Source organism: Scyliorhinus torazame, chromosome 5 (genome assembly GCF_047496885.1).
Source record: "Scyliorhinus torazame isolate Kashiwa2021f chromosome 5, sScyTor2.1, whole genome shotgun sequence".
NCBI classification, from domain to species: domain Eukaryota; kingdom Metazoa; phylum Chordata; class Chondrichthyes; order Carcharhiniformes; family Scyliorhinidae; genus Scyliorhinus; species Scyliorhinus torazame.
The window spans coordinates 290,611,568-290,629,586 of record NC_092711.1 but is presented as its reverse complement, the minus strand read 5'-3'; the positions used below and the strand labels follow the sequence as shown (position 1 = coordinate 290,629,586).

Below are 18,019 nucleotides of genomic sequence, written 5' to 3'. Positions count from 1 at the left end.
CTTTTCATGACCCCTTCTAGCCCTCCTGACTCCCTGCTTAAGTTCCTTCCTACTTTCCTTATATGCCACACAGGCTTCGTCTGTTCCCAGCCTTTTAGCCCTGACAAATGCCTCCTTTTTCTTTTTGACGAGGCCTACAATATCATTCGTCATCCAAGGTTCCCGAAAATTGCCGTATTTGTCTTTCTTCCTCACAGGAACATGCCTGTCCTGTATTCCTATCAACTGACACTTGAAAGCCTCCCACATGTCAGATGTTGATTTGCCCTCAAACATCCGCCCCCAATCTATGCTCTTCAGTTCCCGCCTAATATTGTTATAATTAGCCTTCCCCCAATTTAGCACATTCATCCTCGGACCACTCTTATCCTTGTCCACCAGTACTTTAAAACTTACTGAATTGTGGTCACTGTTACCGAAATGCTCCCCTACTGAAACATCTACCACCTGGCCGGGCTCATTCCCCAATACCAGGTCCAGTACCGCCTCTTCCCTAGTTGGACTGTTTACATATTGTTTTAAGATGCCCTCCTGGATGCTCCTTACAAACTCTGCCCCGTCTAAGCCCCTGGCACTAAGTGAGTCCCAGTCAATATTGGGGAAGTTGAAGTCTCCCATCACCACAACCCTGTTGTTTTTACTCTTTTCCAAAATCTGTCTACCTATCTGCTCCTCTATCTCCCGCTGGCTGTTGGGAGGCCTGTAGTATACCCCCAACATTGTGACTGCACCCTTCTTATTCCTGATCTCTACCCATATAGCCTCACTGCCCTCTGAGGTGTCCTCTCGCTGTATAGCTGTGATACTCTCCTGAACAAGTAGCGCAACTCCGCCTCCCCTTTTACATCCCCCTCTATCCCGCCTGAAACATCTAAATCCTGGAACGTTTAGCTGCCAATCCTGCCCTTCCCTCAACCAGGTCTCTGTAATGGCAACAACATCATAGTTCCAAGTAGTAATCCAAGCTCTAAGTTCATCTGCCTTACCCGTAATGCTCCTTGCATTAAAACATATGCACTTCAGGCCACCAGACCCGCTGTGTTCAGCAACTTCTCCCCGTCTGCTCTGCCTCAGAGCCACACTGTCCATATTCCCTAGTTCTCCCTCAACGCTCTCACCTTCTGACCTATTGCTCCCGTGCCCACCCCCCTGCCATACTAGTTTAAACCCTCCCGTGTGACACTAGCAAATCTCGCGGCCAGGATATTTATGCCTCTCCGGTTTAGATGCAACCCGTCCATCTTATACAGGTCACACCTGCCCCGGAAGAGCTCCCAGTGGTCCAGATAACCGAAACCCTCCCTCCTACACCAGCTGTTTAGCCACGTGTTTGTCTGCTCTATCTTCCGATTTCTAGCCTCACTTGATTATACAGTGATCACCATTATCTAGCAGCACTACAGCTTTTCTTCCCTGTACTCTAGTTATTTATTACCAAACAGATGTTGTCTGCCTCTTGTGGTTTCCCTGAAACTCTAGGTCACACAAGTAACATAATATTGCATTTACAAATGACGACTCTAAACCACGTCAACCAACATAATACAATTTGAAAGAGCAGAATACTGTGGATACTGGAAATCCAAAATAAAAACAGAAAATGCTGGAAATATTCAGCAGGCCAGACAGACATCTGTGCAGCAAAACCGAGTTACCGTTTTAAGTCTGTGATCTTTCATCACATAATTTGGGTTAGCTAAAGTCATTAGCATTCCTTCCTCACTTTTATGTACCAGCAATTGCATCCTTTGAAAATTACATTGTTAAAGAATGGTGATGATCATTGGCTCAATCTCCGAAAGAATATAAAAGCAAATTACTGCGGATGCTGGAATCTGAAACAATCAGAAAATGCTGGACAATCTTAACAGGTCTAACAGCATCTGTGGAGAGAGAACAGAGCTAACATACCGTACCTGGATGACTCTGTCAAAGCTAGAGAGAACTGGAAATAGAATGAGATTTATACTGGGGGTGGGGGCGGTTGTGGAGCAGTGGGGCTGGATAGAGAGGAAGTGATAGGTGGAGATTGACAAAGATGTCGTTGATGTAAATGATGGTGATAATGATTAAGAAGTGTGCTGATACTAGCACATTAAGAGATCAGAATGTGTTAATGGCAGAACAGCGTGTCAAAGGACAACTTAGAATAGGGGACAGATGGCCCTTGTGGCTTGAGGTGAGGCAACGGTGAGGCAAAAACAGATTGATGGAAGAAATCAAAATAAATTGTTAAGATATCAAAATCAGGTGAGGCGGAGGAATTCACAATCTGAAGTTGCTGAACTCAAAATGTCAAATCTGGAAGGCTGCAACGTGCCGAATCGAAAGAAGTGGTGCTTTTCCTCCAGTTTGCGTTGGGCTTCACTGAAACACTGCAGCAGGCCAAGGAAGGACACGAGAACAGGATGGGGAGTTGAAATGGCAAGTGACAGGAGCGTCTGGGTCCTGCTTGCGGATGGACCAAAGGTGTTTGCAAAGCAGTCACCCAGTCTGCATTCAGTCTCTCCAATGTCGTAGCAAATGCAATACATCAAATTGACAGGTGTGTATGAATGATCAAGGAGGAGCTAAAGAGCAGGTGATGCACTTCCTGCGATTGCATGGGAAGGTACCGCAGGAAGAGGGGTGAGCTGTTGGGGTAATGGAGGAGTGGACCAGGATATCCAGGAGTCAACGGTCCCCGTGGAATGCTGACAGAGGGAATGAGGGGAAGATGTGTTTGGTGGTGGCATCATGCAGAAGTTGGTGGAGGATGATTCTTTGAATACGGAGGCTGGTGGGATGAAAAGTGAGGTCAAGGGGAACCCTATCCTGGTTCTGGGAAGGAGGGGAAGGGGTGAGAGTAGAGGTGCAGGAGATGGGTTGGACATGGTTGGGAGCCATGTGGGAAACCGCAATAAAAGGAAGAATGAAGACACGTCAGCAGGACCATTTTGGAAAGTGCCATCATCAGAGCAGATCATAGAATTTTTAGTGCAGAAGGAGGTCATTCGAGTCTGCACCGGCTCTTGGAAAGGGCACCCTACACAAGCCCACACCTCCATCCTATCCCTGTAACCCAACTTAACCTTTTTGGACACGGAGGGCAATTCAGCATGGCCAATCCACCTAACCCGCACATCTTTGGACTGTGAGAGGCAACCAGAAGAAACCCACGCAGACACGGGGAGAACATGCAGACTCCGCATAGACAGTGACCCAAGCCAGAATCGAACCTGTGACCCTGGAGCTGTAAAGCAACTGTGCTAACCACTATGCTGCCCCCCCTGCGAATCAAGTGAAGGAGCTGAGATAATGAGAAAATAAATGGGCACAGCTGGAACAGTTGGGTGTGGGGAAGCAGAGACTATGCTGAGCTGTTCGGAGGATAGCTTACTTAAGTAAAATACAAGCTTCAGACTTATTCCTTCACCATATACTATTGCTGGAATTAACACCTGGAAGCTTGTAGAATTAACTGCCTTCTAAAGAGCAATTCCAAAGTCATTTATTAAGCAGCTTCTCATGCTCCATATGAAATATTTCAAGTATCTCGAGGACGTCTGATGGTGTAACGTAGGGGGAAGACACTGGAGTACTGTACTTTCTGCCCCTTTTCTTGTTGCCACAGATAGTTTATTCTTGGAAACCATTATAGTTATTGCAATAAAGGTCTTTAATGACTGACATGCCCAAAAAGAAAAACAAGTAAAATGTGGCTGGGAGCCAAGATTCGTCAACGGAATCAGAGGCCTCTCAGAGCTCAACGTCACTGCACGGTGCCACAGTGGTTAGCACTGCTGCCTCACAGCGCCATGGACTCAGGTTCAATTTCTTATTCTTGATTAGAACTGGGGTTTTGTTTGTGGTGTTAATATTTAGTTTCCTTTCAGTGCACAAGGTAAATAGGATTTTAGTCTTTTGTTTATATCTATTTTTCTTTCTCCAGTCAGGAGTCTCCCTGCTAGCTAAGGGGTTAGTTAATGGGAGCAGTTTTGATGGGTTCGCTGCAGCTCATTATAGTAGTTAAGATAGTGAGCTTAGAGTTCTTGCTTTGATTGGGTTTGTTAGACGTTGGGTTTCAGTAATTTTTTTGTTTGCCTCGCTTCTATTTGTATTTGGATGTGGTTATATTCAAGGGCAATTGGCGAGAGGGGTAGTCTGCTGATGGTGTCTGCAGATTTTTCTTTATCCAGCCTTTTGACTTGGTTTGGTGAATCATTTTGCTTGTGTTCTTTTTGGTTAATCTCTCGATGAAAATGGCTGACTCCAGATTGAAAACCATTATAGACTGGAAACAGAAATCTCGAACAGAAAGCCTTGGAGGTGTGCTAGAAGCAACCATCTGAAACTTTTATCTTTTCACTTTACTTATTATTTTACACCCCTTTTCGCCTTGCTGTTGTGTGTGTGCACACACAGAGGGTGGGGTAAGTTTAAATTGGGGGGGGGGGATAGGAATTAGATGATAGTTAACCAGTTGTATTTGCTGCATAGTTAGTTAATAATAAACTTGTTTAAATGTACTAACCTGGTGACTGTGGTTATTAGGCACCTAAGGGCCAACGGATTCAGATATTTTTCCAAGCAATATTTATTAATTTTAAATTGTGTTGCGACTCTGGAGCAAGTGGGGCTGGAACTGACCGCGCTATAGTCCAGGGGTCATAACAAAAAACTGTTAAAATGACCCTGCTCCCGAGGTTTTTCTTTCAGTGTTGCCCCATTGTCGGGAGGCCTGGCCATGCCCAATTTTGTTTTATTACTGGATCGTCAATATTCAAACAATATTGTTGTGGTCAAGTGTTCCCGGGACCATTTGGGGACAAATGGAAACTCACGTCTGCACTAATTTTACTGCACCATTGCCTTTCCCCCGTTAGAATCTCCTCCATAAGAATTTGGAAGCAGTCTAGGCTTTATTTCAAGCTCCTTTCCCGGTCTTCACTAGTCCCCATTTGGAATAATCACATTTCCTACCTGCTGGTTTGGACTCTACATTTAAAACTTGGGAGGTGAAGGGCAATTTGGTGACCTGTCGGGAGGGGAAATTTGCCAGTTTTAAGGAGATTGCCAAGAAATTCTAGCTGCACAATCCCAGTCTTTTTAGGTATTTCCAAGTTCATGAATTTTCATGTGAAGCTTTCCCCGCCCTTCCTTTGGTGCCACCCTCTTCCTTGATGAAGAAAATTCCACCTCTGGCTAGTCCTGATGGGGCGGGGTCTATTTCAGATATATATGATCATATCTTTTCAATGGATTCTTCTCCCTTGAGGGGTGCGAGGGTTAAATGGAAGGGTGAATTGGGTCCCATTCTTAATGGAGTGGTGTGGAGTGAGGCCCCTCCATGGGGTCAACACCAAGCCTTGATGTGCTCGGCTGAGCCTGATTCAGTTTAAGGTTTCTTGTCCAGAGCAATGTCGAGCGGGTTCTCTCCTGCTGTTGAGGATAAGTTTGAGTGTTGTTCTCTTAGGCAGGAGAAGCACAGGCATACAATCAAGTCCTGTCCCAAACTGGTAGGCATTTGGGCCTCATCCTTTACACCATATCGGAGACACTCCCTTGTAGATTTGGATCAGTGTCCACTGGTGGCCATATTCGAGGTGTTGGGACTAGCTGATGATACAGTCTGGGGTAAAGGCGGATGTCCTTGCCTTTGCATCGTTGAGAACCCGGAGGCGCATTTTGCTTGTGCGGAGGTCTCCCACTCCACCTAGTGCCTCTGCTTGGCTGGGTGACTTGATGTCATTTCTGCATTTGGAGAAGGTCAAGTTCACCATGGGGCAGGGGTCCGAGATGGCAACCATATATTTCCTTTTTAAAGGAGTTAGTCACTGTCAGTTATTAGGGTGTTATAGGTTAGTTTTTAGTAAGTCAATTAGGTGTTGTGTGATGACTTCCCTTTTTCTTTGATTGTGATGTTTTGTCTGTGTGATTGTTTTGGGTTGTTCTGGACAATTAAGATGGAGTACACCTTTAACTTTAGAAACAAGGAACCCCCCCAGTAAAATGTGCTGTTTGGTCTGCCCCAATGATGACTCGACTTGATGGACATGGTGGACAGCTAATCAGCTACTTTAAATTCCCGCATCACAGGTAATAGTCTGTGCTGATGTTCCGGGGCCCACCGATCCGCGGGCGGGTCTGTGCCGTGGGGGCACTCTTTCCCTTCTGCCTTCGTCACGGTCTCCACCATGGCGGAGGCAGAAGAGACTCCCTCCACTGCGCATGCGCGGGAACCGCTGACGCTCCCGCGCATGCGCCGCCAGGAGATGTCATTTCCGCGCCAGCTGGTGGGGCACCAAAGGCCTTTTCTGCCAGCTGGCGGGGCGGAAGTTTGTCCGGCGCGGGCCTAGCCCCTTAAGGTTGGGGCTCAGCCCCCAACGATGCAGAGCATTCCGCACCTTTGGGACGGCACGATGCCCGACTGATTTGCGCCATTTTGGGCGCCAGTCGGCGGACATCGCGCCAATACCAGAGAATTTCGACCCTTGTGTCTACAAGACATTGGAGCAGTCGAGGGCCAAAGATCTAAAAAAAAAAACATGATAAGAATAATTGGTTAATTCACGTGTGTTGAGTCCCCAGGGCCTGTGGGACTAGAATTGACCACGCACTCACCCAGGGTGTCGTAACAATACTCTGCAACTACCCGTCAATGCTTTTTCAGCAGCTCCATCAAGTTTGCTGCCCATAAGACAAAGGCAGCAAGGGGTATGGGAACACCACCACCTCCAGATTCCTCTCAAAGTCACACATTACGGAGACTAGGAAATATCATCACTGAATCAAAATCCTGGAACTCCATATCTTACAGCATTGAGTATACCCACAGAACAGACAGCGGTATAAGAATATAGTTCACCATTATCATCAAAAACAATAAATGCTGGCCTTGCCAGTGACAGGCAACCAATGAGTGAAGGAAAGACAAGTATAAACTCTTTCAGCCCTCAACATCTGACCTGTTCTTGAGTTGACACCCAGCTGTTAACCAAATTGAAACAATATTCTTTATCAAAATAGCATCATTGTTTTTAACCAATCATTTGTATGCTGTAATTTGGTAAACTCCTGGCTTGTCAAACCTGGATAAATCTGTCCAACCAACATGAGCATTTGCCAGAACCTACTGGGGGAAAAGTGCATACACATCAAGTAATACGTGTCATTTCTCTACAAACAAAACTCCATGTCTGGCCATCTGCCCATTTCCCACCTAATCTGACACAAATGAATCACTATGACTTAAAACTCAAGCTTTTTCTGTGCTTGTACATGCTCAGGCTCTCATTGCTGTCTCCTCTGGTTGACAAGAATAGCGTTTATTTCAGAGCAAAAATAGACAGAGTTGAGGAAACCCAAACACTTAATTAAAAAGGAAAAGCATTATTTGTGTATCTTTGCTTATAACTGGAGATAACAGGAGAATATTCAACGTAGACCTACTTTTGCTGATCAAAACACACAAGATGAGAATGAGAGCATGTGGCTAAACACAATCTGGTGGGAAGGTTAAATCTGGGGTTAAAAAAAATCACATCCACCATTCACGGAAATTGGAAATATTTTCTTTTTAAAAAATGACAATCGCGTCTAGTTCGACAATCAATATGCAATTTTACAATTCCAAAAGCTAGTTCAGTGGAACATAGGTACTTTTGGTCATCATCGCTTACAGTGACATAGTCAAATACATTATTATAGATTTAATGTGTTAAACCAAAATATGCTGGAGTAAAGAGACTAAATCCAAAAAGAGACCCACACAACGACTTGCCACAATTCTCAGGTATGAACTTTTCCCAACAATACTTCCACTTTAAAGTACTAATGTCACAAGTGAACTAACTGCAGAATGCATTGTTATTTTGACCACAAAAATTAAGGCTGCAACTATGAAAACATGGAGGTGTGCATGACAACAAGCATATTCTAACAGAGTACACTATTTTAAGCGGTATAAACACCACACGAATCGGCCTACAAAATTTGGAAGTATTGTAGGTAGTTGGCTTCTATACTGTAATTTCCTATATTACTATTGACTACCCGTCGTGACTCAATTGCATTCAGCACCAGTAACTGGTACTTGAAGCTGCTAGCCAGAGAGCTTGGAAACAGGATTTAGTTAAAGTCCAAACTAAAGTTTTCCATTTTAGCGAGCAGGAATTTAATAAGTTTTAATTGGAATTAACAGAATATGCAATAGAACATTATCCAGTCAGGTAGAATGGAATAACTTCAGTACACCTGGAGGGGTACTGGTCAACCCAAAGCCATATTAAGGATTGTGAAATGTTCTGACAAGCCATTTCACAAGTTCAATGCATGTTTTGAAAAATACAATATCTTGCCAAGAGCATACGTTCTAGTCAATACGAATACTCCGTTATGGAAGCTGCATACAGGTGCAGTGTTTCCACTGTGGAAACAGTCAGTGCCCCAGGTGCAAATTGTACTAGGTTTAGAAAGTGAACTTTAAATGAACCAACATACCTAGGCAGCATTTTAGAACTTAATTTTAAAATTGCATTTAAAATGTTCCTTGCTATTAAAAATGGCAACCTGAAGCAATTATTACTGCTGAAAATGAAAAACAAATAACAATTTCTTTCAAACCAAAAAGTGTCTAATCCATCACCTGAGTAACTAGATTTTAAAAATAACTTTTGAAACCAGACAGACCATTATACAAAGACCATTATACAATTTACATTGGTTCAAAGTCAGGTTTTTTGTAAGTATATTTTCAAAATTGAAACCTTGGTGTATATTAGTGTGTGCACCTGAAAGATAGTTTAATTTTAAGGGCCTCTAAGTAAACAGATGCAATTAGTGGAAATTCACCATGGTGATTAATTTGATCTGGTGGCATGGTCAGTCTCCAGCATGTTTTTTTTAAAAACCAGAAACTCTATTTACACTGGACAGAACATGCCCAAATTTATTTGATCTTTTGCCCTGGTTTAGCAGATTTCTGACGAATTGCACTGTAAATATCAGTACAAGCCAGTAAAAAACTCCAAGCCACAACGTTTTACACAGTATAAATCTTTTCCTAAAATTTGATAATAAATCCAATACATTAAGTATTCAACATTGCTGTGTGTTGGGGTGATTCTTTTTGTTTTTAAATTACTTCACAGGATGTGGGCATCGCCGGCAAGGCCAGCATTTATTGCCCACAAGACAGCAGCAATAAGTTACCTATTTGAACGCCTACAGACTGTGAAGATACTTTCACAGTGCTATTAGGTAGGATATTGACCAAGGGACATATTTCCAAGTCAGGATGGTATGCAACTTGAAGTTGCAGGTGGTGGTCCTCCCATGCACCTGCTGCCCTTCTAGGGGCAGTGGTAAGAGGATGCAGAGAAGAAAACCCACCCAAATGCTACAGTGCGTCTTGTATGTTGGACACACTGAAGCCTTGCTGTTCCAGTGAGCAAATGTTTGTGGTGGGGGATGGGAGGTTGATCAAGTGGCCTGCTTTGCTTCCTATCACATTTCAACTTGTAGGAAGTAAAGGTACTAGGGAGTCAGGAGAGGAGTCACACAGCAAAGCACCTAGCTGACCTGCTCTTCTAGTTGTAGTATTTGGTACCACACCCATTCCCACAGAATCTTACAGTGTAGGAGGGAATTCAGCCCATCGGGTCTGCACTGGCTCTCTTGAAAGAGCATTCTACCTAATGCCACCCCACCCGTCTTATCCCCATAACCTTGCACATTTTCTTTCCAGATAGAAAGTACTTTCTGAATGTTTCGATCGACGTGCCTCCACCTCCCCCTCAGGAAGTTCATTCCAAATGACAACTAGCAAAACATTTTTCCTCATCACTTTTACTCCTTCGCCAATTATTTGGAATCTGTGCACTTGCTCTTGACTAGGAAACTTTTCCAACTATTCCAAGACCCTCAGCATGTTGAATACCTCTATCAAGTCTGCTCTCAGCCTTCTTTCCTCCTGAAAACAGTCCCAACCTCTATCTTTCCTTATAGCTACAGGTCTGCACCCCTGGAATTATTCTTGTCAATTTCCTCTGTACTCTCTTCATTGCTTCACATCCTTCCTCGAGTATGGTGCCCAAGCCTGGATGCAGTACTCTAGATGAGGCCTAACAAGTGTCTAATACAAGTTCAACTTGGCCTCCTTACTCTTGTAATTGATGGCCCTATTAATAAAGCTTACAATACCATATGCTTTATTAACTGCTCTCTCAACATGCCCTACCACCTTCAATGACTTATGTGCACGTACACCAGGGTCCCTCTGTTCCTCCACCCTATTTAGTGTTCTCCCAGCCGAAATGAAGCACCTCACACTTTTCTGCATTTTAACTTCATCTGCCACTTGTTTTCCCAATCCACCAACATGTCTTTGTCCTTTTGTAGCTCAAAACTATCCACCTTCCTCACAGTTGAAAATGTTTCCAATCTTATCTGAAGATTTTGAAATTATGCCCTGAACACCAGTCTAGTCATTAAGGGTCCATGATCTCACTGAAAGGGGGGACAAGCCTAACGGGCTGAATGGCCTACTACTTTTCCTATGTTCATTTATCACTTATGTTTCCTGTCACTCAATCAATTTTGTATTCAAGTGCCTACCTCCCCTTTTATTCCACGAGCTACAACTTTGCTCACTTTGTGTGGCACTGTATGAAATGCTTTTTGAAAATCTATTTACACCACATCAATGGTGTTGCCCTCATCAACCTTGTTACCTCTTCAAAAAAGCTCCACAAATTAGTTAAATATGATTTTCCCTTAATGAGTCTATGTATCTTGCCTTAATGATCCTGCAGTTGTTTAGGTGACTTTAGATTTTGTCCAGAGTTTCCTTACCACTAAAGTTAAACTGACGGGCCTGTAATTGCCGGCTTTATCCTTGCACAGCTTTTTGAACAAGGGTATAATATTCATAATTCTCCTGTCCTCCTCTGGCACTACCCCTGTTTTCTAAGGAAGATTCAGAGGATTATCACTAGCGCCTCTGCAATTTCCACTCTTACTTTCCCCAGTACCCTTGGATGTATCTTATCAGGTCCTGGTACCTGGTCTATTTTAAGATAAGACAGCCTTTCTAACACATCCCCCTTTCAACTATAAATTCCTCAAGCGTACAAGTTAGCTTTTCTCACACCTTAGCCTGGGTAGCAAGGCACTCATTAATACCCCTGTTATTTCTCCTGCCTCCACTGCAAGTCATTTTTCAATCCCTAATCGGCCCTACCCTTTCTTCCACCACCATTTTATTATTTATATGCTTATAGAAAACCTTAGGATTAAGATGCCAGTGGTGGGAGAATTTAACGATGGTAATGTCATTGAATGTTAATGTGGTAATGACTAGACTCCTTGCTGGTGGTTGTCACTGTTATGCACGAATGTTGCATACCACTTATCGGCCCAATCCTGAATGTTGCCCAGGACTTGTGCCAAATCTGGAGCCAATTTTCCAGTCTTCCATTCCTCCAATGTAATGTGCTACACCACTGATGTAATCATGTCTATTGTGCTCTGTTGATTTGCGTTTCCAATCCCTGGTGCATATATTGAGAAACTTTAATCACCACCACCAAAACTGAAGAACATTCTCATCAGTGGCACATTTTCTCCATAGCTTTCATTAAGTCATCAAACGGCTCTAGTTTTGTATTCAGTTCGTACCAATTCTACTCAGTCATAAGAGTCATTTACAGCACAGGGGGCAGCCATTTGGCCCACCAAATCCTTGCCAGCTAACCACACAACAGTCCGTAGTCCTGCAATTCAATTTCCTTTAAGTGCGCATGCAATTTCCTCTAAAATCATTGATCATTTCCAAATCCACCAACCGCATGTGCATCAAGGTCCAAATCATTACCACTCCAATAGTGCACGAATATTCTTCACATTCCCCCACATCACTTGCCCAAAATTTTAAATCTAGGTCTCCTAGCCCCCATGCCCCCTCTAATAGGAAGATTTTTTTGTCTACCCGTTACCCAAGGTGGATACAGAACTGGCTAGGTCATAGAAGGCAGAGAGTAGCAATGGAAGGATGCTTTTCTAATTGGAGGGCTGAGACCAGTGGTGTTCCACAGGGATCAGTGCTGGGACCTTTGCTCTTTGTAGTATATATAAATGATTTGGAGGAAAATGTAACTGGTCTGATTAGTAAGTTTGCAGACGACACAAAGGTTGGTGGAATTGCGGATAGCGATGAGGACTGTCAGAGGATACAGCAGGATTTAGATTGTTTGGCGACTTGGGCGGAGAGATGGCAGATGGAGTTTAATCCGGACAAATGTGAGGTAATGCATTTTGGAAGGTCTAATGCAGGTAGGGGACATACAGTGAATGGTAGAACCCTCAAGAGTATTGAAAGTCAAAGAGATCTAGGAGTACAGGTCCACAGGTCATTGAAAGGGGCAACACAGGTGGAGAAGGTAGTCAAGAAGGCATACTTGCCTTCATTGGCCGGGGCATTGAGTATAAGAATTGGCAAGTCATGTTGCAGCTGTATAGAACCTTAGTTAGGCCACACTTGGAGTATAGTGTTCAATTCTGGTCGCCACACTACCAGAAGGATGTGGAGGCTTTAGAGAGGGTGCAGAAGAGATTTACCAGAATGTTGCCTGGTATGGAGGGCATTAGCTATGAGGAGCGGTTGAATAAACTCGGTTTGTTCTCACTGGAACGAAGGAGGTTGAGGGGAGACCTGATAGAGGTCTACAAAATTATGAGGGGCATAGACAGAGTGGATAGTCAGAGGCTGTTCCCCAGGGTAGAGGGGTCAATTACTAGGGGGCATAGGTTTAAGGAGAGAGGGGCAAGGTTTAGAGTAGATGTACGAGGCAAGTTTTTTTACACAGAGGGTAGTGGAACTACCTGGAACTCGCTACTGGAGGAGGTGGTGGAAGCAGGGACGATAGTGACATTTAAGGGGCATCTTGACAAATCCATGAATAGGATGGGAATAGAGGGATACGGACCCAGGAAGTGTAGAAGATTGTAGTTTAGTCGGGCAGCATGGTCGGCACGGGCTTGGAGGGCCGAAGGGCCTGTTCCTGTGCTGTACATTTCTTTGTTCTTTGTTATAATTTTGCGCCCTCTATCAAATCATTTAAATTCTTTTTGCTCCAAGTATAATCTTTTCAAACTAACCTTGCCACTGAAACCCCCCCCCTCAATTCCTGGAGTCATCCTGGCAAATCTCTGTACTCTCTTGGAGCTTCACATTTTTGACCAAAACTGGAAGCAATAATTAATTGAGGCCTAATGTCGGCGCACCATAACCTCCCTGTTTTTATAGTTACTATCACTAGAATTGTGCGATTAACCCCCATATCTTCTGCCAAATTGCATCATCTCAAGGATCTTTAAAATTCAATCTTCCACTTTTTCTGATCTTAAGAAGTACTCATTAAGTATTTTAGCCTTGCCTGCCACCTATAAACATATACCACTTGCTTTGTCCACAATAAAACCTGGTTCATATCTTACCAGTAAATGCTGGTATGGGATTATTAGGTTTCCTTCTGTGAGCTGCCATTCAATTCTCATATTCTCTCTTTACCAGTCTGATTTTCCTCTTCACTCACCCACACAACCTTCACAGAATTTTACAGTGCAGAAGGAGGCCATTCGGCCCATTGAGTATGCACCAGCCCTTACAAAGAGCTCCCTACTCAAGCCCACATATTTATCCTATCCCAGTAACCACCACTTAACCTTTTTGGACACTAAGGGCAATTTAGCATGGCCAATCCATCCGCACTTCTTTGGACTGGAGGAAACCCACGCAGACACGGGGAGACCATGCAGAGTCCGCACAGACAGTGATCCAAGCCGGGAATCGAGCTGTGAAGCAACGTTGCTAACCACTATGCTACCGTGCTTACTGCATTTGACAATTTTCACTTTAAGAACTCACCTGACATGCATCATACACCTTGTTTTTCTTTCATCTCCCTCGTCATCCAAGAAGCCCTGTTTTGGCTCCCTTAAATTTCTCACCCTGTTTGAGCATACCTAGCCTGGACTAAAAGCATTTCTTCCTTAAAGAACGGTCATTGCCCCAATTCAGATTTTTCTGTCAATCTCTAGTTATGTTTTACACTGGTTAGATCCCTGTATAAGACATTTTCTTTCATTCAATGCACTTGACAAGATGGCAAGTTTCAATGTAAGGGGGAAATGGTGTGGTAGTAGCAATATCATTGGACTAGTAACCCAGAAACACAGGCAGACACTGAGGGCATGGCAGTTGGCGGAATTTAACTGTAATTAACAAGTCTAGAATTGAAAGCTAGTTTCGGCAAAGGTGACCATGAAACTATCATCGATTGCCACTAATATCCTTGTGGGAAAGAAATCTGTCATCCTTACCCAATTCATTTTTTTTTCCAATTAAGGGGCAATTTAGCGAGTCCAATCCACCTAGCCTGCACATATTTGGGTTGTGAGGACGAAACTCACGCAAACACGGGGAGAATGTGCAAACTCCACACGGACAGCAACCCAGAGCCAGGATCGAACCTGGGACCTCGGCGCCGTGAGGCATCAGGGCTAACCCACTGTGCCACCGTGCTGCCCTCGAAATCTGTCATCCTTACCTGGTTTGGGCTACATGTGACTCCAGATCAACAACAATGTGACCGACTCTTAACTGCCCTCTGAGTGGCAAAGCCACTTAGTTCAAGGCAACAAATACTGGCCTTGCCAGTAACACTCAAGACAGATGACTGAATTTTTAAAACAATTCTGGTAGATATAACTCCACATTTTGTGCACTATAAATATTTGGCAAGTGCTGATCCTGGATCAGTAGCCCTGAAAAGTGAACTTCACATTTACATGAACTTTTACAACACAGCAACCACTTGATATATTGTAATTTTAAGTTCCATTTGATAACTTGTGCATTATTATTCTTCTCACTTCCCCTCAAAACATTTTATTAAAATAGCTTACTCTTGATAATTGGGTGAGCAGTTTCCTCGGTTGGTGAAATTAGAGTGTTTCCAGGACTGAGCATACGTGACACAACTCAACCTATAGTTAGTATTGAAAGCAGCTTGTTATGAAAAGGATATGGGAGTGATTTCAGGATAACAACTCCAGCACAATCAACCGTTGGGGTGATGCGGAGAAAAACACTTTGGAAAATTGTAGGTCGCATCAAAAAACATCCACTTTGGAATTAAAATTCTAGACTTGATTTTAGTGTAAAATATAGGGAAACAATACTTGTTGAACCCTCCCAAAAATTAGAGAGCTTACATCTATTCACAAAATCTTCTAACAAAACCGTAATGACCAAAGACACTCCAACTCCAGCATATTACATTCAGCATCCAATAAGTATTTTCAAATCCCTTCTGAATGCCACAACATAGCAAGTGCCCATTCTTTTTACAGTAGAATGCCAACTACATAGCAAGTGCCCATTCATTTGACAGTACCAATCAATAACCTTTTCAACTTGGTTACTTCACGAAAGCTGCAATTTTTTTAACATGCATTTTGCTGCTTTAAACTATACACCTGATCCTCTCACGAGTTTCACACTGTTGAAATAAAAATGGTCACTAACAATGCCACAATTGCAATGAGATTAAAATTAAATCACTTCAAAACAGCACATCCTTAATGCTCTAAATCTAAATTGGGCAATTCGTAGCTTTAGGATAGTTGTTGCCACGTTCGTTAAAATCTGAACGCACAAATCAAGCGTTATGTGAGAAGTGCAAACAGACTAGCTAAATTGGACTGCCAAATCTTTCAAAAAACCAACATGAAAAACAGCTGGGGTGACTAAAAGAACAATCCCTTTAGCCATGAACATCAAAGCTTCGATATTAAAGTTCTTGGAACATAACCTAGTTTAACACCAGTAGCAGAGAACATTGGTTTCTCGATAAAATGACTTGTTGGGCGACGCCGGTCAGATTGAAATCCACCGCTTCTACATTTTTCCCTTTATTTGCTTAAAGCTGGATTTGTAATATTGACAAAAGTAAAAACGATTAACTTGATGAGACCATACTCCCCTCCAGGAATAAACACCATCAGAGTAGAATAGTTCAGCAGTTTCTTTTTTAAAAAGGGAAATCGCAGAGCCGACGATAATGGGACTCACTTCTTATTCGAAACTATAAGTTCCGACTTGGGGGGTGGGGGGGGTGAAGAATAGAGGGAAAGAGCTTCGCTTCTCAAAACATCCTGGAGAAAGTCAATCAATAACAAACCACTATTTAGAAAGCACGGACAAAACCTGCGTGAACTTAAAGTGTGCAGTCAAAAAAAAAAACACAACTCGGGACTGAAAAATAAAAAGTTGTAGAGGCGCTCCAAAACCGGCTCCGCAGTGTCCTGACAAACTTGGCGGATTGCTAGGATCCTGCGTTGTTGTTTCTTTGTTTGTGAAGTTCACACACAAAACCTCTGGAAAATGAGGGGGGTGAGGAAGAGAATTAGATTTATCTCGACTTGTTAGGGAAACTGACCGGTGGAAAAATGAATAATAAAATCAGATCGCCGCTGGACATGTTTTTTCTTAAATCACAAATAACTAAAGTTGAAAGAAAAATCGAGGCAGGCTGGCCGATGATGCCATGCCAGGGAGTTTTGAGTACTTACTATGGGTCGTTGGTGAATCGTGGGCTCCGGGGCGGCTGATATCCGTACAGATGGCAGTACAGGACGTCGAAGCAGAAGCAGCACATCTCCGAGTTCACCACCATGTTCCTGCCACCGGGGCAGCCGCTGAAGCCGTTGGTGCGGGTCACGTCCTTGCAGTGGTTCTCGTTGGAGTTATTGGAGGAGGTGGAAGAGGACGAGCAGCTCGACAGTTTCTGCTTCTTCACTCCACAGCACCCCGCCGCCATCTTGGAATCCACCGGCGCTTCCGCGAAGCCCCGCTTTCTACCCATACTCCTCCGCGGTTAGCGAGGGGGAGGGGGCGGGGCGGAGCCGGGCCGGGTAGAGGGTGGGCGGGGCGGGGAAGGGGCAGGGGCGGAGCCGGAGAGCGCGCGAGCGCCTGAAGGACCTGCAAGGGGAAGGGAAACAAAAACAGAGAGAGAGAAAATAAACTGGATCATAATCGCACGCGCTCTGGGCACCAAGGTCCTGTCAGGAACAACAATCGAACCGGCTCTGCTGCCATCACCGTGGCAACGCGGCCTACTCGGCGCGAGTTGACAGCCCGCACACACCGGAATTCGCCACCGACAATTTACCACAGCCCGTCAGTGATATGATCGGCAATACTTTTAAACTATATCATCGAGATATATACAATCGGATGTTTTAAAATGTTCCAAACTCAGGACGGCGCCTTCAGCAGGCCGCCATGCCTCAGAAGCTGGGAACAGCCGCATTATGACACCCAGACAGGCACTAAATTATTTTATGCAGGGAAGGGCCAGCCGGATTAAACCTCCCGATAGAACCGTGGAAATAAGAATACATGTATAAACAGACAATCCCTGAATCGTCCTGAATCGTTTACGGTACAACCCCCAGTGCCTCAGAATACAGACTCTGGATCGGATGGATGGGATGAATTATCCTGCCCGTCTGCAATGATGGTGTGAATGAAAAAGCGGACTTCACTCCCGCGTCCTGCAAGGCGGGATGCAGGTGTGTTGGAAGTGGGAGAAAGAGGCATCACAGTCTTAAAACAAAAAGGTAGTTTTTTTGTAAACAGCCCACCAGTTCAGCGGGGAAACATTGTGAAACAAACAGACAAGAAATTCACTTCAGCATTCAGGTCAAATATTACACACCAGCAAAGTCACATTCACAAAAAAGCTAGAGTTAAATATAATGTATTATGTTCATATTCATGAGACATAATTTAGACAGGATTAGAACACCGGGAATCCTGCAATTTGCATAGTAGATACGCGAGAAAGCACGAGTTCCGAGACTAATTCATTAGAAAGAGCTCAGTTCAAGTGATTCATAAACAGAAGAATCTTGGGTTGAGTTACAATTTTTGCAGTAACTGCGTTTTTAAAATAAATCCGAAATGCACATTATT

The 18,019-nt window shown here is 43.8% G+C and overlaps 1 protein-coding gene across 4 annotated transcripts in view; it reads right to left on the bottom strand.

Annotated features, from left to right (window-relative positions):
* The window catches only part of LOC140421200 (nuclear protein AMMECR1-like), a 157,655-nt gene extending 140,725 nt beyond the window's left edge, over window positions 1-16,930 (bottom strand). The window contains exon 1 of one of the 4 annotated variants that reach the window (XR_011946691.1): window positions 16,615-16,930. Coding sequence is in view for 2 of the 4 variants with exons in the window: in XM_072505724.1 (XP_072361825.1) it covers window positions 16,615-16,907 (293 nt within the window). In the remaining 2 variants the exon portion in view is untranslated. The remainder of the gene's footprint in view (window positions 1-16,614) is intronic. The other 3 variants (XR_011946692.1, XM_072505724.1, XM_072505725.1) reach the window with 3 other exon arrangements.
* Between the last annotated feature and the right edge of the window lie 1,089 nt (window positions 16,931-18,019).